At 30.7% G+C, this 24,573-nt stretch overlaps 1 protein-coding gene across 1 annotated transcript in view; it reads left to right on the top strand.

Moving 5' to 3' along the window:
• LOC143042217 (ribitol-5-phosphate xylosyltransferase 1-like) overlaps positions 1–24,573 on the top strand; it is a 55,218-nt gene that overhangs the window by 25,322 nt on the left and 5,323 nt on the right. The window contains exon 3 of the mRNA XM_076214484.1: positions 12,916–13,015. Coding sequence (XP_076070599.1) covers positions 12,916–13,015 — 100 coding nt within the window. The remainder of the gene's footprint in view (positions 1–12,915; positions 13,016–24,573) is intronic.

Below are 24,573 nucleotides of genomic sequence, written 5' to 3'. Positions count from 1 at the left end.
ACATTTACCAAAACCCCGCGGAAATCTCACATGCGTAGGTGCGTTCTAAAAGTCATGTACGTTGGTACAACAAAGTTTACATTAAAAATGTTATAATTGTCCCGAATAAACAGCTGTCATGGATGCAAAGAGCTATTGGAGAACCAATTATTTTAATAAAAATATAAATCTTTGTATGATCTAGTTCAAATATTTATAGTTTTTCACTTCCTTTCCATCACGATATAATAAACGAGACGTTTTTTCAAACACAACCAAATCACCCACCATGACAGCATTTTGTCCAATCACAGAAAGGATTTTCGTGCATGCGTATTCTGTTGCCATAGTTCAAAGGGCACAAACCGAAACTATACCGACTACGTCGGAAAAATAATAGTATCCCATATAGTTTATGAGTGATTGGATCATTATGAACAAGGACCAGTATAATTGAATTAGAGGAATGACTTGACTGAGATTGGTTCAATTGCAACAAGTTAAAAAAAAAAAGTTGTCTGAAGTAATAGGCATCTAAAGTTAATATAAAAAAGAAGATGTGGTATGATTGCCAATGAGACAACTATCCACAAAAGACCAAAATGACACAGACATTAACAACTATAGGTCACCGTAAGTTCATCATCCTCATTCTTGTATGGCCTTGACAGAGTAAAAAGGCTAGACATAGGCATGCTGTTTCCAGTGGCATATGGCATCAAGAATTTTAAGTTTGTGATAAGGTCTGTTTGTGGTATTTAACCAACAGTGGCAGAGGCAGATCAATGATATTTGGTATGCAGCCAGATTTTACTGTACTTTTGAGGTGACCTAATCCCTTGCTGTCATTTAGATGAACCCTTTTCTGATTGGCCTTTTCATATCTGTTTATATCACAAAATTGAGAATGGAAATGGGGAATGTGTCAAAGCGACAACAACCCGACCATAGGCATAGAGCAGTCAACAGCCGAAGGCCACCAAAGGATCTTCAATGCAGCGAGAAACTCTTGCACCTGTAGCTGTCCTTCAGCTGGCCCCTAAACTAATATGTATCTAGTTCAGTGATAATGAACGTCATACTAAACTCCAAATTATACACAAGAAACTAAAATTAAAAATGATACAAGACAATTTAAGGCCAGAGGATCCTGACTTGGGACAGGTGCATAAATTTTTAAAAAATCAGTTTATTTCTAAAACATACTTAAGAGCTTGATCCTTTATTTGTGGAATCCAGGACCAGTGGAAATCCTCAAACAAAACAAAAATACAACTTGTCCTGTTAAACAAATCACTTACACTGGTGTACTTATGAAGCAGGTTATGCTTACCATTCTGGAGCACCTGAGATCAATCTGTTTTTTGTTGGGTTCATGTTGCTCAGATTTAAGTTTTCTATGTGGTGGTTAATGTGTACTGTTTGTTGTTTGCCGCAGTATCGCTCTGCATATTTTGATATTTCGATTCATAAGTTTTGGTATTTTTTCTTTTTTGCCAATAGTAGCAAGCATCTAGTTATAAAAATCTCCTCTTCTAGTCATTCAATTTTCCTTATCTTAAATTTTTTCTTATGAATTGATATTACTATAATAAACACTTTATATGTGGCCAATAACAGTTGAAGGTTAACACATTAAAATTAATTGATCTGTGTGACAAAGTTACTTAATTTATAAAGTCAGTAAATAGATTAGTAAGGAAACATAATAGTTAATGACAATTTTCCATGTCTATATCACATAATCATTATAAGGCGACAATTAATGGCTACTAATCATCAAAGTGGCTACTATCTTTTCGCTTGAATCACTTTGATGCTGTTATGGAAGCTAATTTACTACCTTCGTAATTCACCATCAAGGTATAAACAATTCCATTGCAGCGATTCTCTTTGGATAAGCTTTTATTTGTAGTTTAAATCAAGCAAACAGAATTGACATCATTTTCTTTGAAATTGGATTGCATTAAAATGCGGGGAGAGATAATCTTAACAATATAACATGATGTAGGAATTGAGATTCTAACAACATATTTGTCCATCGATACTTCTTAAAATTCATGACAAAGGCTTAAATGATCATGGCTGACTTAAACAAACACAATTAGGGTGTTACGACGGATATTAGTTTTGGAGATAGATTTTGTAGTTTTGATTCCGTTCAAGTTATGTTTAGAGTTCATTTGTGATCTTTATGTTATGTTATTTAATCAGTTGTATAAGAAAATTGACATGTTTTGCTACTGAAATTTAAATGAGATGAAGTAGAATAAGAAAATGACAGTACTGTAAAGTTCAGTGTAACAAGATGAAAATAATTTAAGTTGACTTTAAGACATGTGAGAAAGTTAAATAGAACTATTAGTGTCAAAGTTTTATTCCAAAGTGTTGATTTTTTCATCCAAAATAGTAGAAGATAGAGATTTTGGCAATATTTTACAAAATCGGCCGAATTTCAATCAAATTTAGGACCAGGAAACATGGAGCGCAGGCGTAGACAAACTAGATATTCAAGGTAGACATGTAAAATGTCTTTACAAACATTATTGTAAAAGATCTTTGTTGTCGATGTATGCGCTTTATGTTACCTGTCCAATAATTGATGGGAATTAATCCATTTTCATTGACTTTTGGAAGGAAAATCAAAATAAGTACTATTTGTGACGTCATTAATAAAACGCAGGAACGTACATTTTCAAAAAATGGCTTATTTCCTATTTAGGCTATATATAAGCTATGTTTCATTGTAATATTGGTCAATAAATCTTAATTTGAGATTTAAACTAAAAAAGGGGGCCATTTTAGGACCTTACCGAACCTACTCCTTTACGTGCATCAATTGGTGATTCGATGGTCACAAATTGAGTTTACTCAGGTGACTATTTATAAAACATGCATTTTATAGTCAATTACAAGGCATCGATTCAATGACTGATGATCCTAAATATTGTGTAATTTGTGGCATATATATATATATAATCCAATCAAAATGAGTGTCACAAACAATGTTGCATTAGAATACAGTTTATTTTACCCAGTACTGTCCAACAAAATTTTCATCTTTATTTTTGTGTTGCCTGTATGATGTTTAATCTATTAATTGATTGTCAGTTGTTTTAAATGTCCAGTGGCAAATATATGGCTCTATTATATACATAGATGTTTAGATGTATCTTGTCCCAGAATGTATGTCAAACAAAATCTCTTATGTAAAGTTTAAGGGGGTCTCGGTGGAGGTGTGGTTTAAGGGCATACGATACAGTTACAGGGGAGGTAATGACGTTGCTAACGTAAAATGTTATTTTTGCGACGTCAAACTCTGACAAATCGGGAAAAGATGCATTTTTCGACTGATTTTTATCATTCAAACTGATTTAATTTGAAAACGAGTGCATGGACCCCTATTTTTAAAAACAGCAATTTGTTTCATTTTGCAAGGAGATTATGTGACCCAAATTTTATAAAACTGTAAATAGCGCAATTTTTTTAATTTTGATAAACATGCAGCAAAAAATGACGTTTTTTCCTCTATTCATGTACGTTTGATAAATATAGAGTTATTTCGGAATAAAAATTGCATAATTTTTAATGATACTTATAAAATACAGAAATTACCGATTATTTAACAAAAACCATTGTGTTTATCTTTTAAAACAAAAAAGTTATGTCTTTCTTTCGAAAAAGAAAATACGGACACAAATCTGAATTTTGAGCAAATATACAAAATTTCGAACTCATTTTACTCAAAAAGTAGCACATGAAGGTATATTTTTTATTACATATTTGATTTAATGAGGTAAAAAATTATATATATAGCCTATATGCAAATTTTCATCAACTTGTAAATACAGGTTCAAAACTGTATCGTATGCCCTTATTAAAGTGTCCAACTACAGTATCACTAACCTGTCAACACTCTGAGGTTGTGAGTTCCAACCCTGCATGTTGCAGGTGCTCACGACTCTTAATCCTAATTGACTAACATTGTGAGTTTACTTCCAAGAAGGTAAGTTAGGTTCTCCTAAAGATATATATAATCAATCATAAAATCTAACTAAAGAAATAAAGTGCAGCACTAAAATTATTTAAAACCCTGTCTATTCTTTCTTTTGAAACCTTGTATTTTACAATTGATATTATGACATGAACTTTTTAAAATGTTGTTATTGGCATCAGAACTTAATATTTTTGATGCAATCTGTATCATTTTGTAATTGAAGTGTTTTTTTCTCATATTTGAAAATATTTTTGAAATTTTGTTCAGAATAAAAGAAAAACACAGTTTAATATTTTTACTTTTAAAAGAAAAAAATCATAGCTATCCACCAAAGAACAAAGTTACCAGTTATTGAGCATTGCCACATTTAATTTGATATTTCAGGAAATGTTTTGAAAACTATGCAATAAACACAGTGGTATCAAAACATTTTTTTTTTCATGACAGAAGACTATTGAATTAAAATGAGGAAGTCAATTAGCTAGTAATGGTAATTGCAACATTAAAATAAGATTTTCTTAAAAATTTGTTTTGTCAACTAAATTACACATTAGAATTAGATGTAATAAGAGTTGACAAGGAATTCTTGAAATGTTATGAAATATGTTGTAAAATCATCTTAAATACAATTAGAAATGTAACATCACGTCATTGCAAACTATCTAAAAATAGACTTTCAGGACCGATTTACAAATATTTGCTCCATATAATCAAATTCATGATATAGATTTGTGGCCTCCAAGTCAAAACAACCCATCTATGGTAAATATATTCTCTAAATTGAACACCAAATCCCTAAAGAAATAGTTAGAGATTAAACACATCATTGCTATGGGTATAATGTGGTGTGCTTCTTGTCATAATGGCTATTGGGTGACGGAAAATGGGAATAACAATTTTATACTGGCTTGTTTAGATTAGCTCATGACATCACTGTACGATTGGGAAATTGAAATTTCTTAGCTGGGTGACCATAAATAGGTAACAAACTGTAATTACAAAACCAAAATACACATGGAGGTTTTTTATTTTAAAACAGAAATGAAAAACAACATTGATGTCTTATTAAACAGTGTAATATACATGGTAAATATCTCCAGAGTATTAAAATTTACACCTACACCTAATATTTCTTAGAATTTAGGTGCGATTTCAATGTTTTCTTAAAGAAGAACCATTTAATAAGTAGACCTATTAATTTTAGTTTCTTGTGTATAATTCGGAGTTAAGAAAGACGTACATTATCACTGAACTAGTATAAATATTTGCTTAGGGGCCAGCTGAAGGACGCCTCTGGGTGTGGGAGTTTCTTGCTGCATTGAAGACCAATTTGTAGCCCTCGGCTGTTGTCTGCTGTATGGTCGGGTTGTTGTCTCTTTGACACATTCCCCATATTTCCATTCTCCATTTTATTCTAATTTATATATTTTTTTAAATCATGACTCGAGATCTCTAGGTTTTCTATGGTATGGAGTCAATAGTATCCTACCATTACAATGTACTAAGTATAACTGTTTTATACTAGGTATAATTGGCATTGGCTGTCTATTTCAACTGTTATCGACATCATGCTTTAAAGCATTTCCTAAAACAGTCCTTTTGTTTACAGTGCGTATATATCAGTCACGGACAATCAAGAGACTTTACTTCAATTTGTTTTTAAATCTTTGATTGCAAGTTTGCAACCATGACTTAACAGAAAATCACAAGATTCTACAAAGATGAATTTATTAAAGATTCCATCAGATGCATAAAGAACATGAGTTTAATCATGTAATTTAAATTACTTTTTTCAAAGTTATTTTATAACATGATCAACAAGACATGATTTTGGTATATTGGAAAAGTAAAGTGTTCCTTTGTTGACTTTGATAGAAGCTAGAGTTAATAGTAGGACATGCATGTCTAATAAAACGTTGCAAATGACCTTTAAGGTCACATAAGGCTTGAAATAATAACTTGTTTATCATTGCTAGTACTTATAATAATTTATTTTCAACTCTTCTCTTGTTTGAAGAAAACTTGATTGTTTTTTTTGCATGGTTAAATATGTCTATAGAATAAATATTAATAGACTCTTTAAATAAATCAATCATTTAAGAAAATAATGAGACTTCTCAATCATTGAATGTACTCAAACCATCTTGTTGGCAGTTAAATCATACTTTTTTGACCTAGCTATTTCCGTAAAACTTTCAAGAATCTTTAAGTACCCTTGGATTTAAGTTGTTCAATATGTACAGATTTTGAATAGCTATAAATATCACTTGTGTTTTATAAGAAAAACTATTGAATTTCGAAGCTTTTCTCAGTGGGTTTTAACAACATTAGGAAGTCTTAACTGAACACTTTACTGCAGCTTATTCTCAGTAGCTTTCTTACAACTGTAAAGTATTGACAAATATATTATTTACTTTTTCACTTGTCTTTAATTGAAATTTTGATTGATTTTGTAATATCTTGGAAACTTTAGGTGCGAACAGTGGAAATTCTCTGTCAAATTTGATGAATTTATCATTTATCTTCCACAAGTATATATTGATCACATGATAAATACATTCTATTATAGATCTCCATATATCACGGTATAGATTGAGATAAAATTGTTACAATTATACTTACATTATTGCAACTGGAGATAAAATGTTTACAATTATACTTATATTAATGCAATAGAAGATAAGTTGTTACATTAATACTTATATTGATAAAACATTAGGTGGTCAAGAATTCAGTCATAAGAAGAATATATATATATTATTAGCTCACCTGGCCCGAAGGGCCAAGTGAGCTATTCCCATCACTTTGCGTCCGGCGTCCGTCGTCGTCGTCCGGCGTCCGGCGTCCGTCGTCCGTCGTCGTCGTCCGTCGTCGTTAACTTTTACAAAAATCTTCTCCTCTGAAACTACTGGACCAAATCAAACCAAACTTGGCCACAATCATCATTGGGGTATCTAGTTTAAAAAATGTGTGGCGTGACCCGGTCAACCAACCAAGATGGCCGCCACGGCTAAAAATAGAACATAGGGGTAAAATGCAGTTTTTGGCTTATAACTCAAAAACCAAAGCATTTAGAGCAAATCTGACATGGGGTAAAAATGTTTATCAGGTCAAGATCTATCTGCCCTGAAATTTTCAGATGAATCGGTCAATCGGTTGTTGGGTTGCTGCCCCTGAATTGGTAATTTTGAGGAAATTTTGCTGTTTTTGGTTATTATCTTGAATATTATTATAGATAGAGATAAACTGTAAACAGCAATAATGTTCAGCAAAGTACGATCTACAAATAAGTCAACATGACCAAAATGGTCAGTTGACCCGTTTAGGAGTTATTGCCCTTTATAGTCAATTTTTAACCATTTTTCGTAAATTAAAGTAATCTTTTACAAAAAGCTTCTCCTCTGAAACTACTGGGCCAAATTAATTCAAACTTGGCCACAATCATCTTTGGGGTATCTAGTTTAAAAAATGTGTGGCGTGACCTGGTCAACCAACCAAGATGGCCGCCACCGCTAAAAATAGAACATAGGGGAAAAATGCAGTTTTTGGCTTATAACTCAAAAACCAAAGCATTTTGAGGAAATCTGACATGGGGATATAAATGTTTATCAGGTCAAGATCTATCTGCCCTGAAATTTTCAGATGAATCGGTCAATCGGTTGTTGGGTTGCTGCCCCTGAATTGGTAATTTTGAGGAAATTTTGCTGTTTTTTGTTATTATCTTGAATATTATTATAGATAGAGATAAATTGTAAACAGCAATAATGTTCAGCAAAGTAAGATCTACAAATAAGTCAGCATGACCAAAATGGTCAGTTGACCCCTTTAGGAGTTATTGCCCTTTATAGTCAATCTTTAACCATTTTTCATAAATCTAAGTAATCTTTTACAAAATCTCCACTGAAACTACTAGGCCACAATCATCTTTGGAGTATCTAGTTTGAAAAATGTGTCCGATGACCTGGCCATTCAACCAAGATGGCTGCCACGGCTAAAAATAGAACATAGGGGTAAAATGCAGTTTCTGGCTTATAACTATGAAACCAAAGCATCTAGAGCAAATCTGACAAGAAGTTAAATTGTTAATCAAGTCAATATCTATCTGCCCTGAATTTTTCAGATGAATTGGACAACTGGTTGTTGGGTTGCTGCCCTCCAATTGGTAATTTTTAAAGAAATTTTGCCGTTTTTGGTTATCTTGAATACTATTATAGATAGCGATAAACTGTAAACAGCAATAATGTTCAGCAAAGTAAGATCTACAAATAAGTCAACATGACCTAAATGGTCAATTGACCCCTTAAGGAGTTATTGCCCTTTATAGTCAATTTTTAACAATTTTCATTAATTTGGTAAATTTATGTAAATTTTTACCAAATATAGTTCTCTGTTACTAATGGGCAAAGTTCATTATAGATATAATTGTAAGAAGCAAAATCGTTCAGTAAAGTAAGAACTTCAAACACATCACCATCACCAAAATACAATTTTGTCATGAATCCATTTGTGTCCTTTGTTTAATATGCACATAGACCAAGGTGAGCGACACAGGCTCTTTAGAGCCTCTAGTTCATAAATCTAAGTAATCTTTTACAAAAATCTTCTCCTCTGAAACTACTGGGCCAAACTAATCCAAACTTGGCCACAATCATCTTTGGGGTATCTAGTTTAAAAAATGTGTGGCGTGACCCGGTCAACCAACTAAGATGGCCGCCATGGCTAAAAATAGAACATAGGGGTAAAATGCAGTTTTTGGCTTATAACTCAAAAACCAAAGCATTTAGAGGAAATCTGATGTGGGGTAAAAATGTTTATCAGGTCAAGATCTATCTGCCCTGAAATTTTCAGATGAATCGGTCAACCCGTTGTTGGGTTGCTGCCCCTGAATTGGTAATTTTGAGGAAATTTTGCCGTTTTTGGTTATTATCTTGAATATTATTATAGATAGAGATAAACTGTAAACAGCAATAATGTTCATCAAAGCAAGATTTACAAATAAGTCAACATGACCGAAATGGTCAGTTGACCCCTTTAGGAGGTATTGCCCTTTATAGTCAATTTTTAACCATTTTTCGTAAATCTTAGTTATCTTTTACAAAAATCTTCTCCTCTGAAACTACTGGGCCAAATTAATTCAAACTTAATCACAATCGTCTTTGAGGTACCTTGTTTGAAAAATGTGTGGCGTGACCTGGCCATCCAACCAAGATGGCCACAACGGCTAAAAATAGAACAGGGGTAAAATGTAGTTTTTTGCTTATAACTCTGAAACCAAATCATTTAGAGGAAATCTGACAAGGAGTTAAATTGTTAAGCAAGTCAATATATATCTGCCCTGAAATATTCAAATGAATTGGACAACCGGTTGTTGGGTTGCTGCCCTCCAATTGGTAATTTTTAAAGAAATTTTGCTGTTTTTGGTTATTATCTTGAATACTATTATAGATAGCGATAAACTGTAAACAGCGATAATGTTCATCAAAGTAAGATCTACAAATAAGTCCACATGACCTAAATGGTCAATTGACCCCTTAAGGAGTTATTGCCCTTTATAGTCAATTTTTAACAATTTTCATTAATTTGGTAAATTTATGTAAATTTTTACCAAATATTTTTCTCTGTTACTAATGGGCAAAGTTCATTATAGATATAATTGTAAGAAGCAAGAATGTTCAGTAAAGTAAGAACTTCAAACACATCACCATCACCAAAATACAATTTTGTCATGAATCCATTTGTGTCCTTTGTTTAATATGCACATAGACCAAGGTGAGCGACACAGGCTCTTTAGAGCCTCTAGTTTTCATGTAATGTCAGGTCACTACAATTTGAATAATAAATCGAGCTAATCAAATTCAAATACAATTGAGAATGGAACTAGGGAATGTGTAAAAGAGACAACAACCTTACTAAAGAGCAGAAAACAGCCTAAGGTCACCAATGGGTCTTCAACTCATTGAGAAAATCCTACACCCTCACTTAGACAGAGCTGGCCCCTCTGCAATAATGTATATTAGTTTAGCAAAATTTGACATCACACTAAATTTCAAAACATACAAATGAACCAAAATAAAAAAACTCAGCAAGGCCAGTCTAAGGTTGCTGAAACATATATGTATATCATACTTTTCATTTATCATCACAACTAAAAACTTTTGAAAGAACTTATAATTTTATTTTCTTTTGCAATTTCAAGGTCAAATAATTGTTCTAAGTATCATACCTGATGTAAGAAACTATGTTTATTATTGTTTTGTTTCACAATTAATTGGTGGTAGGCCTTTAATCATGGATCAGGACCATTAACTGCTTTGAGGTTCTAATTTGAAAAAAAAACAACAAATTTTAGTAACCAGTCTATAAAGGTTACTTATTGAAGTGCTAAAGTGCTTGAAAACTAACTTATTTTTAGAGAAGCTTTCACAATCTTAAAAGATTTGCAAAAAATTAATTTGAAGTATATTACTTAAAGTGAAAGTGAGTTAAAGTGATCTAAATATAGAATATAAGCTTTAGAATAAAAGGGTTACTACAGAAATCTTATAAATATAAAGCAATAATTACTTAAGGTTGTTAGATACAAGACTTTTCTCTGATTGATTGTGATCAGCAAGAGGGTGTCTGTAATTAATGTGAACAACTTCATCAGTATTTATTTGTCTGGAGAGAGAAAATTACATCTAGATTGCAAGAAAATTTCTTCTTCTAAAGACACCTTACATTGTAAGAATCAGAAATTGCAACTGCTGATCAAACACAGGAGTGACAGATATTTAATGAAATTCCAAAATAGCAATGATAAATTTTGCTAGAGATGCCCCCTGTCAATCAACTGGCTGCGGTAATCAAAAATCAAGTGGAATATTTCCTTTTCTTATTGAATATTTCTAGTATAAAAGGTTTATTATGTATGTTTTTATTGGGACAGAGAGGTTTTGATTGATTAATTGATACTAGAGGTCATAAAAATAAATATTTACAGAGATAATTGCTTATTAATCAATTGTTAAGAGTGAAATCTCCTGATTTGAAGGTTTGAAATGTAAGATTTGTTTCTGTAGGTTGAAAGTTATTACAAGAAAGGCTTGTAGAAACAAATTATTGACTTCTAACAAAAATGGAAATACAGAGTGGTTTTTATTATATTTATATTTATATTTCACATAATTTTACATTTATTTTTCTAATATCTTAATAAAAGCTTACATATAGCATATATTTTTAGACTTTGGTGATCTTAATATACTGTATAATAAACAGATTATATGTTTATTGGTGACTTAACCATGTACATTTCACTCCAGCTTATCTTCTGGTTAACAATGTTGTTGGGTTAATGCCTCATTGATATAAACCCCAAATCTTCTTTTATTCATGAGCATCTTCTTATCATTTCCCATATCAGGAACACTCTGGATTTTAAGATTTCTCACTTTTAATACAATGCAATTTGAATTGAATGTGAACTTAAACTTTAGTTACAATGAATTCTACACTGATTAAAAGGAATGATGAAATTACCTTGTTAAATGTAAACATGCCAACTGATACCCATAGTATTTTACATGTTCTATTTTTCAATTACTTCCCTTTTAATGGCTTAATTGACAAGAGTTGTCTATCTTGGGAGAAAAATGCATTGTCTTACATGGAACAATGTTAATTTTCTTAGGCCTATTACTTTTTGCCAATCAAAGTTTGAGTATATCGAATGGTCAGAATGTTAACTAAATTTTATTATCATTTATTTTTAGTATTTTTTCGTTTTTTTTCCATGTTAAAAGAACATATTTCTTTTGATAGAATGGATACAACTAAGTTTTATGTGCAATTGTATATCACAGTAAAATTTTGAGGTTGCTCCTGTTGATGTTACAATGATTTTTTTGAAATAATACAATACTAAGAATTCCTTTTAAAAGTAGAAAACCTATGCAAATGGGAGACGACTCTTGCAATTTTCATGGAACAAGAAACACTGACAATAGTTCTGGTTTCTTGCTCCTTTCTCATCCATTACTACTTCACTCCTCCACATTTTTAAAACCCCAAATGAATAGAAGTAGTAATTTATTTTGTGATACAACTTCATGAATCTCCAGTACAAGGTCATCAAGGAACCACGACTTGTCTTAGATTTATTACCATTGTTGTAATATTATATACCAGACATAACAGGGATTCATTTAAAAAAACAAAAGTATTATAAATATGACAAGCTCTTTCATGTAGATCTAAAATATGAAATCTATATACAATTCATAATACTTTTATTACATTTACAAATTAGATTATGTGACAGGTTGGTCTTACATAAACATTTTAAACAAATGTGAAACTGCAACATATTTAACTTGCTATACATTATTTTTTTTTTTTATGATTTGGTTACACATGATAAACATATTTTTAAGTTTGTTTCATGAACATTTAGGAAAAACTACAATTTTTTAAATGATCATTTTATGAATATTTTTTTTTTTACTGCTTTCATCCATGTTAACAAAATCTGAGACTACTATAACACATTAACATAGCTGAAAAAGTGGAGACTCACATTACACGATAAATCGGTAGTGACCAATCTCTGTGTTATAGTAGTCTCAGACAAAATCAACTGATTTCTCCATCGTGTACACCCTAACCTAATCAATTAGGTTTAACCCATCTGATAGAAGAACAAAGTACTAGAGATTTCAAATATTAGGGTTTCATTTGTTAAATTTTGTCTTTTATTAGAACCTATTTAAATCTTGAGAAATTCATAGTATTAGTTTAAAGGCAATTTTACAAAATTTCATCATATATAAGACTGCTTTGTGTCAAGGATGGATATCCCATATCCTTTGTTTTTCTATTGCATGCTGTTTTGTCATAGTTTTTACACTAGTACTATATATCCAATGTAAGTTTATCCTCATGTATTTAACTTTTTTCAGGTCAATACTTGTGGGAACACATCCTTGGTGGTAAGACAAAGTTCAGCACAAGTAATACATGGTCTCATGGGGAGAAAAAGATAGACAATATTGAGTTTAGGTGAGATATAAGTTTAAAATGGCATAAACATAACAATAACATCACAAAACCTTACTCTATCACTAAATCACTTAAGTGAGGGGGATATGCTGATTAATGATAACCATGATGATTTACTAAATATCAGTGTAAAAAACTTTATTTCAATTATTTGGCACCATACACATAATTTATTGCCCAATCTCGTTTGTATGCAGTGCCTTACTATTCACCTCTGCCTTAGGACATTAGACAGTGATACAAATACTAAATAAGAAATATTTTATTAAAGAAAGCTCAATAATGAACATAAACATTAGTAGCATATATATAACAAAGAATAACATATCACTTAATATCAATCTGAAATCAGAAATGTTTTAATCCATGATATATCATTTTTGAAAAAAAAAAATCAGTAGAATACTAATTGTTAAAAAATTGTAATTGGAAGCAAAAACATAGTGCATATTTATATCACTGCTTTTTACTATAGAGGGCCTTGGTGAGGGAATGCTCTTAGTTAAGTTACTACTGTAATCCGCTAGCCAGTCAACACTGAGGTTGTGAGTTCAAATACCACTCGTGAGGGGGATAGGACCTTTATCGGGACTCCGGGATCGGCTGTTTTTAAGCTTTGGATTTCGGGATCCAGGAATTCCTTTTTTGAATTTTGGGATGACGGGATTTAAATTTATTTAAATTCGGAACCTCTGGATTTCGTGTTTTTAAGCCCGGGATTTCAGGATCAGGACCCCTCATAGCCCCTCACTCGTGCTGGTGCACTCAACTCCAAACTAAATTGACTAAGATTGTCAGTTTTCCTATCAAAGGTTAGTGGTTTTCTCTGGGCAATCCGGCTTCCTCCATAAAAAAGTCCAAAATCGGTGCTTAAAAGTATCGTTAAAAGACAGAAAATAAAATCAAATCTTTTTACTATATTTTGTTGTTAACAGTGAATCTTGAATTTTTGAGCATTATTGGCTTGACAAAATTTTCCTGTACAGAATTTTTGGTGTTTTTACAGCAAAGTATATAGAATTATTGTCCTGCACAGTATGTCATATGACACTATAAACATACTGGATCACTATGATAAAATATTGAAACAGTTGTATTGAATATAAATGCAAATAGACACAAATTTCACTTCTTTAATATTTTTCTCCATTTCAAAAGATAACTTTATTAATTGAAATGAAATCCTAGAATATTTTTGTTTTTGGCCTTTGAATATATATTGTTTTACTATTTGGATTACTCAACTGTTTATATAATAGTTTATATTATAGTGAAGGGTAAGTGAGGTTAGTAGATTTGAAAACATATATATCCCTTGTTTGTCATTGAATACACATGTAAATATTTATAGTGCAGATTAAGTACTGTACTGAATAATTGAAATGGAATGTTAGTGGTAATGTGTTTTTTGTTTGAATAAAATTAGATGTAGGAGAATGTCAATGAGGTAGCAACCCAACAACAGATTCACACCATAAATTTTTATCAGAGGTCCAAAGAGTCCTATATCATCCAACAAATATTTTCATCTAATTTTTAACAAAATAACCAAACAGCATTAGGCCGTTTTTATTTAATAAGTTGGTTTACGGACATCAGCCCAAAAAACTTAGGGTAGGAGGAGGGAAAAAAAATAAATTTAAACTAGATCTTTCCAGTTTTTTTTTTTTTTTACTTGGTTTACGGATATCAGCAGGGCTCACACTTTTTCAGAATTATAGGGAGAAGTGACTTTTCTTTTTGAAACTGATAGGGAGAAGTGGTGAGATTTGAAAGAGAAGTGCTCATTCGCTTGGTGCCCTACAATGTTTGGATTTTACTATAGTATAAAGGGTCATATGTTAAATAATGTTCTTTTTATATTGTTCAATTCATATCTGAGTATACAATTAAAGTAACATTTCAAATTAAAAGTTTTACTTAGGTTCTTGTGAGAAACTTCCAACTAAATATTTAATATCTAGCACTAAAAAATTTTTTTTTTTATTTTGAAAAATGTAAAGAAATTATAATATATCAATTACAATTTAATTCAAAACTATCTTAAGTATGAAATTCAGTGTCTCTCATCAAAAAATATATAATTTAAGCTGGGCCATAATATATTGATATTAGCTAGTGTAATAGTCTCAGAGTTAAGCAACTTTAATAAAGTTTGAAACAAATTCAATACATAAAAAATATAGGGAATTATATACACCAATCAATTAGATGTAACTAAAAGTCTCTTAATGCATGTGAAATACGTATTTTTTTCCTTTGTGGTCAATATTCGTCTGTCAGCTGTTCCATCCGTGCGTCCGTAATAATTATTGTAAAAGTACGGATTTCGGTTTAGCTGGTCCGGTTCAGATCCGTAGTTTAGGAATCGGTAAATAGCGGACGAATGCAAGAAAATTTACAAAAATAAACGATGTTTGACAAGTTATTTGGAAAGGAACATGACGTTTTTAATGCAATAAATGGATTAAACATTTACTAGAGGCAACTTTTATCACGTTTAAATGAAGTAACAAACTTATTTTACCGCCGAAATTTAGGTTGATGTACGTTTTCGAGTAACAAGCACCGGAACTTGCAAAAATGTTCGAGGTGATAAAAAGTTGTATTTTTTATCAAATAAACTGCTACACACTGCAAATACAATGCTTCAGCCTCTTTTCTTAAGATAATGAACCGTTTATGTCTTAATTTCTTTAATTATCAATAAAAAAAATGATGTTTCATCAACTTGGTAAAAATTGAAAATGTCCGATGACGGAAGCGACTGAAAGCGAGTATCGTCAAGAAGAGGGCGACTTGTTTTCGCTTTTGGGTGTCGGGGAAAGCTTACCAGTCACGTTTCCGGTGCACTGGTTAACGATTTTTTAATGCAGTAATAGGAACCAGAATACGAAACGTAAACACAAAAATTCCGTTTAAAATTTTCTTAGTAAATCGAGAAATATGAGGTCGGCGGAAATAATTTTTAAGGACAAATGTGCGTTTATTTTTATTTGAATTAGCAAAAATTCGGGTCGGCGGATCCGTAAACCAACTTATTTAATAAAAACGGCCTTACTGTAGATTCATTTATGTTCTGATTACCAATTTCCATGTATTGAGGAAAATTTGCATTTTTATGGATATTCAATTTCGTGATTTGGCCGAAGTCTGTGTAAATTCCTAAAGAAAATTTTCAATTCTCTGGACATAATGGCATTCACAGTTCCCAGTTAATAAGAAGTCCACGAAAAAGTGGTATCCAACTTATAACAAGGAATCCACAGTATTTCATATTTGGTCAGCAGCTTGTCAGTGGTGGGTTGTTAGGTATGAGCACTTTCTAGATCTGTCAGAAGCCTGCTATCTGTTAGATTTTCATTTTAATTTTTCATTATATCAAATGATATCCTGAGATGATATCTAATATTTGGTCTCGCTTTTTAAATACTGAACAGAATGACTTCATGTTTTGTGCAGCAGTTTGACAGAGATGAGTTATAACGTGTGATCTGTCATACACCTACATCCTACTTTTTTTTACCTTGAATTACAGTAATTTATACACAAACTTGTTAGACTAAGTGTCAGTAGTACCACTATTAATTGAATAATATCCAATAGAATTGGAAATGAGCTAAAAAAGATCCTTCCAGCAGAAAATTGAAATCACTTTTTGCCATATCAGCAGTTTGTCCATAATGATGAGAAATTAACTATTAGTCAATATGACTTAGTCAAATCAGTTACTTACTATCTATGGCAGTATCTTGATTATATCTAAACACTTCCTTTATGAAAAATGATGCAGCGGAAAATTTTATTATCAAATTATCTACAAAGGCCTTCGGTTTTACTGTATCTGATAATTATATATCAACCATAGAACGGAACTGACTACTAAAATAGCAGAACTTCTAAATTCATCAAAATTAATAAATTACAATTTAATTTAGACGCTTTTCAGTTTTCTTCTAGAAAATAAATATTGATTCCAGCCAAATTAGGAACTTTCTGAAGGAGACATTAAATCTACCAAAGTGAATTAAAGAAATTTCATATGTTACCAATCCTAATACTTATTAGGTAAAATTAAATGATCCAACAAGTTTAATTTTGTCTGTAGCTACGAGCATGGCGACCAATTTTAGTTGTGAATAGTTTGATCAGCCTTGAGTTACAGAACTTGATGTTTCAACACAAACATAAGTAATATATAACTAATTAAGAATCAGATCTCTTAACTTATTCAGATATAAGCAATAACAGAAAATTGTCTCAGTTGTTTCCAAGTTAAGTTTTTGTCTGCAAAATAAAACTGTAATTTGTTTTTTGTGGTAACTTAATTGACTGTCAGGAGGATCTTTATAAAGTATCATTCAATTCACAGATACTACTTAAGAATTTAATACTTTGGTATTTCCTATTCTTTTATTGACAGGGTGGGAGGGAAATGACTTTTGATGTTTTTGTAATACATTGTACTAGCATTTAGTCATCCTTTCAATTTAATATCAAAGAGATACAATTATTACTTTAATGCTTTGTTAAAACATTTTAAGAACGAAGAAGAATTGCTGGAGCTAGTAACATTGTTGTATGATTCATCATTTTTTTTGTAGTTTTCTTAACTGACAGGCAACATGCTCAGTGGTGTCAGGGTAGTGTGGTAGTGTGGTTTTAAGTCAAATCCATAAGATCATCTAAAATTTAATTGTTCTTCTTAAACTTTATATTGTTCTTCTAAACTTTATATTGTTTTTCTTAAACTTTATATTGTTCTTCTTAAACTTTGTTCTACTTAAACTTTGTACTTCTTAAACTTTGTTCTACTTAAACTGTGTATAACAAAAGTCTGGTCTTCTTGAACTTTGTTCTATCTACTTTACTTTTTTTCTACTAAACTTTTGTTCTATTTAACTTTGTTCTTAACTTTGTTCTACTCAAATTTTGTTCTTCTTAAATTTTGTTCTACTCAAACTTTGTTCTACCTAAACTTTGTTCTACTCAAACTTTGTTCTACTTAAATTTTGTTCTACTCAAACTTTGTTCTACTTAAACTTTGTTCTAGTTAAACTTTGTTCTACCTAACTTTTGTTCTTCTGAAATTTTGTTCTACCTTAACTTTGTTCAACTCAAACTTTGTTATTCCTAAACTTTGTTCTACTTAAACTGTGTTCTTTTCAAACTGTGTTCTACACAAATTTAGTTCTTAACTTTGTTCTACTTGAAATTTGATCAATTCAAACTTTGTTTTACTTAAACTTTATTCTACTAAAACTCTGTTCTACATAAACTTTGTTCTATTTAAACTTTTATCTTAACCTTGTTTTACTCAAACTTTTTTCCAATTTAAGTTCTAAATACATTGTTTATGACTTTTTAAAGTTTCACAAGCAAAGATAATTTTTTTTTCAGATGTTTTGTTTTTTATCTATTCAAAGACTTCATTAAAGCTATATGTACAAATCATGTTTGCATTTGTCACTTTTTTTTTGTGTGTGTGTGGGGGGGGGGGGGGAGGTCTCATTTATAAACACCATTATACTTTTACCTTGGACTATTTTTTCCACATAAGCCAATAAAGGAGAGGACTGCTCTAGACAACTGTGGAAAAAAACCAGAAACTATGAAAGACCTGCCAAAAATAAGAACTTCTGTAAAGAAGAAGTAAAACATTTATTAGATATCTATACTATTAAACGAGAAGACCTCATTTTGGGTGTCGCTTCTCTTCTTTCCACAATAAATTAATCATCATGCCTCTGTGTCCTATAGGTATAGTGCATAGTTGCATTTGTCATCCATTCATATGATTATTCAGATTGAGTTATTTTGGGAGAAAAACGAGAAAAAAGGCATCCGGATATGTTTCCGTCATTGGACGAAATTTTAAGTCAGATTAGACTTCCGGTTTCAGTTTTAACATACATATACTACGAATACAGGACCTTTTTCGGGACGTCGGGATCGGGTGTTTTTAAGCTCGGATTTTCGGGATTTCTTTTTTTCGAATTTCGGGATGTCGGGATATTTAATTTTTATTAAATTTGGGACCTCAGGATTTCATGTTTTTAAGCCCGGGATATCGGGATCGGGACCCCCCCCCCCCCCCCGGCCCCTTTATGAATGTTTATAATATACAGATAAGCGCTAAAATTATTCATGTGTTATTAAAATTAATAGAGAACAAACAAAAAAATAGGAATTTTTGGGGAAAAAGGAGGAGCCGGGCTAGAAAAACAATTATCCTGTCCCAAAGTACCTATGACTTTTTATACCTTTTCTGAAATTCTCCAGTCATTAAATCTTTTACAAAAATTCATTAATTACAAAACAGAAGATGTGGTATGATTGCCAATGAGACAGCTCTACACAAGAGACCAAAATGACACCGAAATTAACAACTATAGGTCACCTTACGGCCTTCAACAATGAGCAAAGTCAGATATAAAAGGCCCCGAAATGACAATGTAAAACAATTCAAACGAAAAAACTAACGGCCTAAATTATGTACAAAAAATGAACGAAAAACAAATATGTAACACATAAACAAACAACAACCACTGAATTACAGACTCCTGACTTGAATGTTCATAATATACTAAATGTATGTTCATAATGAAATCAATAGAAAAAAAAATGGGAATTATGGAAATAAAGGAGGAGAGATAAAAAAAAACCATTTTCCTGTCCCCAAGTACCTATGACTTTTGATACTTTTCCTGAAATTCTCAAGTCATTAAAACAAAATTCTTCCTACAACACTTTACATACTTTCAACCACGGTCTGAAAGCCCGCGATTTCGCGGGTGTGTTCTAGTTACTATTGATAACAACAACCTGTGATAATGTTTCTGACATTTGACAGCCAGTTTTCATAAGCACTCCTTAATTTAATACTGTTATCTTCTAATCTTCACATTTTAATGGACCTAAGGCTTATATTTGCCAAGACCATTTGGTTATAGTACTTTTGTTGGTGTTGAAAATTTTTAACCTATACTACAGAATGTAGTTTGGTCTCATTACTTTTGTTTTTGTTTTTACTTCAGTCAAGACCATTTACTCTTTTAGTTTTGTGCATATATCAAGTCAATTTCCTTATCTGAACTTAACAGTACACAACAGCAGTATGCCTATATATTTCAGTTGAAATTATGATTAACTTAATATGACAGGAAATTTGTATTTATGTATATAGATATAAAACAAAATATTAGCAGAACCTTCTCTTTTGTCACAAGTTGAGATTATGAACTAGATAAGTTGTTTATTGCCTGGAAAATAAACACAGTGAAAAAAGAAAAAGCAATATCTAATAAGTATTTTTGTACATCAATTATTTCTAATTTATTTCATTTTCATAAAATCTCTACCAATTTCACTTGCTGGTATTTCTTTCGATATTTTGATATACATGTGAGCTGAGTCAGATAGGACTCAAACTTATGCAAATGAGTATCATATCTGTTAACCTTTTTAGTGTTGAAAATATCCCCAGTGAAAGTCTGTAACTGTTTGATATTGAATAGTTATAAGAGCTCCAACAAAACAGACCAAATTCCTCTTTTATTTCACATTTGAATGTTTCAAAATCAATCTTAGTCTTATACATATACATGTAAAATAAAAGAGGAATTTGGTCTGTTTTGTTTGAGTTCTTATACATACACTTGTATTATGTTGATTTTTATGTGACGACACTCATGTGTTAGAAAAGACCTTTTTTCTAGGAACATTTGGTATGAGTCTGTTAAGTTTACAGTGGTTTTTGTCTCGCCTGCAACATTGCAGAGTGCGATTCATAGGGATAGTAATCCAACGGTGACAGTGGCAAACTTATTACAGAATAGAGATGACTAATCATGCATGTACATTACTAATTACATGATATTATATAAATTTTACCTCATTTAAAAAAAGCATTTAGAATACTTAATTGTATAAACTGACTGATTAGGAGGAATGATAACATATTACCGGTATGTGAATAATACCTTCTTGTAATAAAGGAAAATCTGCAAACTATGTGCAGAAATCTGTCTTTGATTACTGAAAATATGTGGATGCAAGTTTGATGCACGTTTAATGCACATTGAGCAGCAAGAAAATATTAAAGAATTTAGGAAATGCCTATTTATTTAAGAGCCTTCTTGTTAGCACATTCTTTATAACTTGTACAATAAGATTTCACTTTTATGTCTTCAACCCTATGTTGTTATTTTTTGTCATATATGTCCCATTCTTACAATGTCTAAACAATTTGAATGTAATTTTTTTTTTTTTTTATAAACCTTGGATTCTGGCCTATAATAAGTAAAGTGTGTTTTATATCAGATTTGGATTGTGTTTGTCCTTGAATAAAGTCTTCTCTATTATAACCTTCAGATTTGGTTAAAAAGGTCATACTTGTTGAAGATAGCATCTGAAATTTTGTCACAAAGTCTTTTTTAGACTAGAATTGGATTGGACTTTAAAACAAATGCTTTTTTCTTTAGGTTTCATATGTTTGAAAATACACGTACATGTTTCTTATGGACTCTTCATCTTCTGATTTCCTGAATAACTGCATGTACTCTTTTATGAATAAATCTTTATCCTTTATAAATGGATGATTATAGATAGAAAAGAACTTCAAGTTTATTTAATATCTGAATTATAAAAAAAAAGGAAAGTTTTTAATTTGTTCCCTTTTGCTGAAGATGATGAAGTTAATGGTAAATAAATTAATTAAAAAGTACTAAATAGACATGTACAAATTATATAATAATTTGAAAAGCCTGTGGAAAATTCATCATCAGCAAATAATTTCATAAATGATTTAAAATAATTTTTGTGAAGATGCCAAATATTTAATTGTTTACATCATTTAAATCATAATTACCCTGGTATATTCATTATGAATATTAATGACTTTCAAATATTACATTTATTTGATTCAATGCCAGTTTCATAATGAGGATGAGATTTTTAATTTAGATTTCATCCTGCAGGATTAAAATTATTTAAACAGAAGAAAAAAATAAATTTATTTTACATTTAACTTTAATTATAGCAGATACAAAATGGTTGCATTTCTAATAAACATTTGTGTGACTCTTTTATAGAGAGCTGTTTTGCTGATAGGGGAAGTAATTTAAATCATGGTCCCAGTTTTCAAAATTGCTACTTAAATAGCATGTTTGATAATCACAGGTTGTCCTGAAAATATTTTACTAATTCGGGCACAAAATATGTGATAATATAAGATGACCAAATCAGCCTACTGATTATAGTGTTCAAAGATCTCACAACAATATTTTACAGATAACCTTGATAATTTGTTTGCCCTACCTAGGGGCATTATGTTTTTCAGTCTGTGCATGCGTCTGTTTGTTCATCCATTCTTTCATCCATCTGTCTTTCCTGCTTCACGTTAAGTTTTTGATGAAGTTAAAGTCCGAATGAATTTTAAATCAACAGCAAACTCTTGTGTAATAAGAATAAATAAGAAGCATGCATGAATATAGTTCTTGTGGTGAATTTTGTGTGAGTGTAATAAAATAAAACCTGAATAATTGATAAACTCTTAATCATCACCAACTTTTATTTCCTGAACCAATGTTTCAAGAACTAAAACAGCAAAGGTATTGAAACTTAGTCCTTCATATGACGCATGTTAGATGGTTTAAGAGTAAATTTCCAGAAGTAATTAGTTGAAAAGGGGAAACATGTTTAAATAATGCAGTGGTTTCACAGCTAACTGCCAATATTCCCATCATGTCATTTTTTCATTCTTGGATGTTAAACCTTCATTAGTGGGGAGTTATATTGAATTATAAAAGTTGTTTATGATTAGGATCATAGTTGCACATCATGTTTCGTATGTTTTTTTTTCTTATTGGAAATATTATTTATCTTTTTAGCACTGTTAATATTCCCTACGAGGAAATGTGCTCATTAGGAAGTTATCTGCAGTGTTGGGACCTATTCAGAACACAATTTTTCAAAAATGTTTTTGCCACTTTATTTAGATTTCGTTTGAAGCAAAATATAGATTTCCGTTCAAGAAAGAATAAAAGTTATCTATAGAATTATAATGTAATTGTAAATATTTAGAAACTGTTCTATCAATTATATTTGATGGCTATTATCTATCAGAAAAGGATTTGTAAATGTTTCAGCTTATAGGGATGGAAAATGTATTTTTAATTGTTTATCAAAACAAGTTTCCAAGGCATTTTGTATTTAAGTAATATTTCAATCATTCTTTAAGAAAATATTCATAACAATTATTGTAACTATTAGATAAAAAAAATAAAACCAACAACATTCTATACTCTAATTCATTTGGTGTTAAAAAAAAACATTGCTGATGCCTAAAATATTATTGTGTTTGAAATTTCTATGTACATGAAAAGAGATAACAGAAATTTCATCAAAATACTGTCTTATATGAAAATGAAGTGAAATAGTAGGAATTCAATCATAAGGTACAAAAGATTTTCTGAAAGTTAAGTAAACACAGTTTGTTGAAGAGTTGTAAAAATACAGGAGATCAGAATCATTACTATATAAATCCAACCCCTGCACTTTTCACTGGGGATCATAACATCTTGTTTGTCTTTAACTGTAAGGCATTGAAATTGTTACAGATAAGTAATATCTCGAGCAATTATTTCTCATTTCATGGTAATTAGATTTTTGAAATAACCCTATATACAATATTCAATATAATTGAAAAATTGCAGCATGTCTTTATATAGGATTTGAAATAGAAAAAGTTACAGCTGGAGAGGAAATTGACAATATTTTGTAGGTGTCTAGCAATAAAATTAAATTATAATGGAGAAACTTTCAAATTAGCTTCGTGTATTTCTCTGGTGGCACCAATCATTTCATCATTTTAAAGTAATTTAAAACAGGCAAAACCAAAGAACAAACTTGATAAACAAGAATGTTATGCCAATCTGTCAGGTTTAAATCAATTTGGTCAAAATATCGGTTAATTTAATACCAACGAGAAAGGAAAAAAAAGAAGAATGTTTTCTGTAGTAATTATTTTGCTCTTCTTTTAAGATGAAAAATTGAAGGATTTAATGAAGTTTGTGGCAATTTAACACGTTAATGAAGAAATAATTGGTTTGAAATTCTATATTGTTTTTCTTCATTAAAGTCATGACAGTATTTAAGGAATAGCATCATCTATTCTTATTGAGGTGAAACTTTATCGTTTAATTAGAAACAATTACTATGCTTTCTAGAACAATTGGTATAATTATTTGAATTGGGTTGTCAAAAACTGAATTTCATTACAAAAAATGACTTTTTACATTGTTGTTCCTCTGTCTCCAGCTGTGCAATGACATAAAATTGTCTTCAAAACAATAATGAGATAGCATTTTTTTCAAAGACATAATTTGCATTAGAATTATACTGTATTTAAATTTTCTTGCTAATGTTGCTGAAATATGATGTCTTGTTCTGATAAGTCATTTTGTGACAGTAAATTAATGATACTGACATCAAGTATTCAAATAGAATTCTTAAAACTATCAAACAGAAAACATTGACATTATCAGAAATCTTTAAAT

The sequence above is a fragment of the Mytilus galloprovincialis genome, chromosome 1, assembly GCF_965363235.1.
Source record: "Mytilus galloprovincialis chromosome 1, xbMytGall1.hap1.1, whole genome shotgun sequence".
Taxonomy (NCBI): Eukaryota; Metazoa; Mollusca; class Bivalvia; order Mytilida; family Mytilidae; genus Mytilus; species Mytilus galloprovincialis.
Note: the sequence above shows the minus strand (reverse complement) of the source record. Positions and strands in the feature narration are given on the sequence as shown.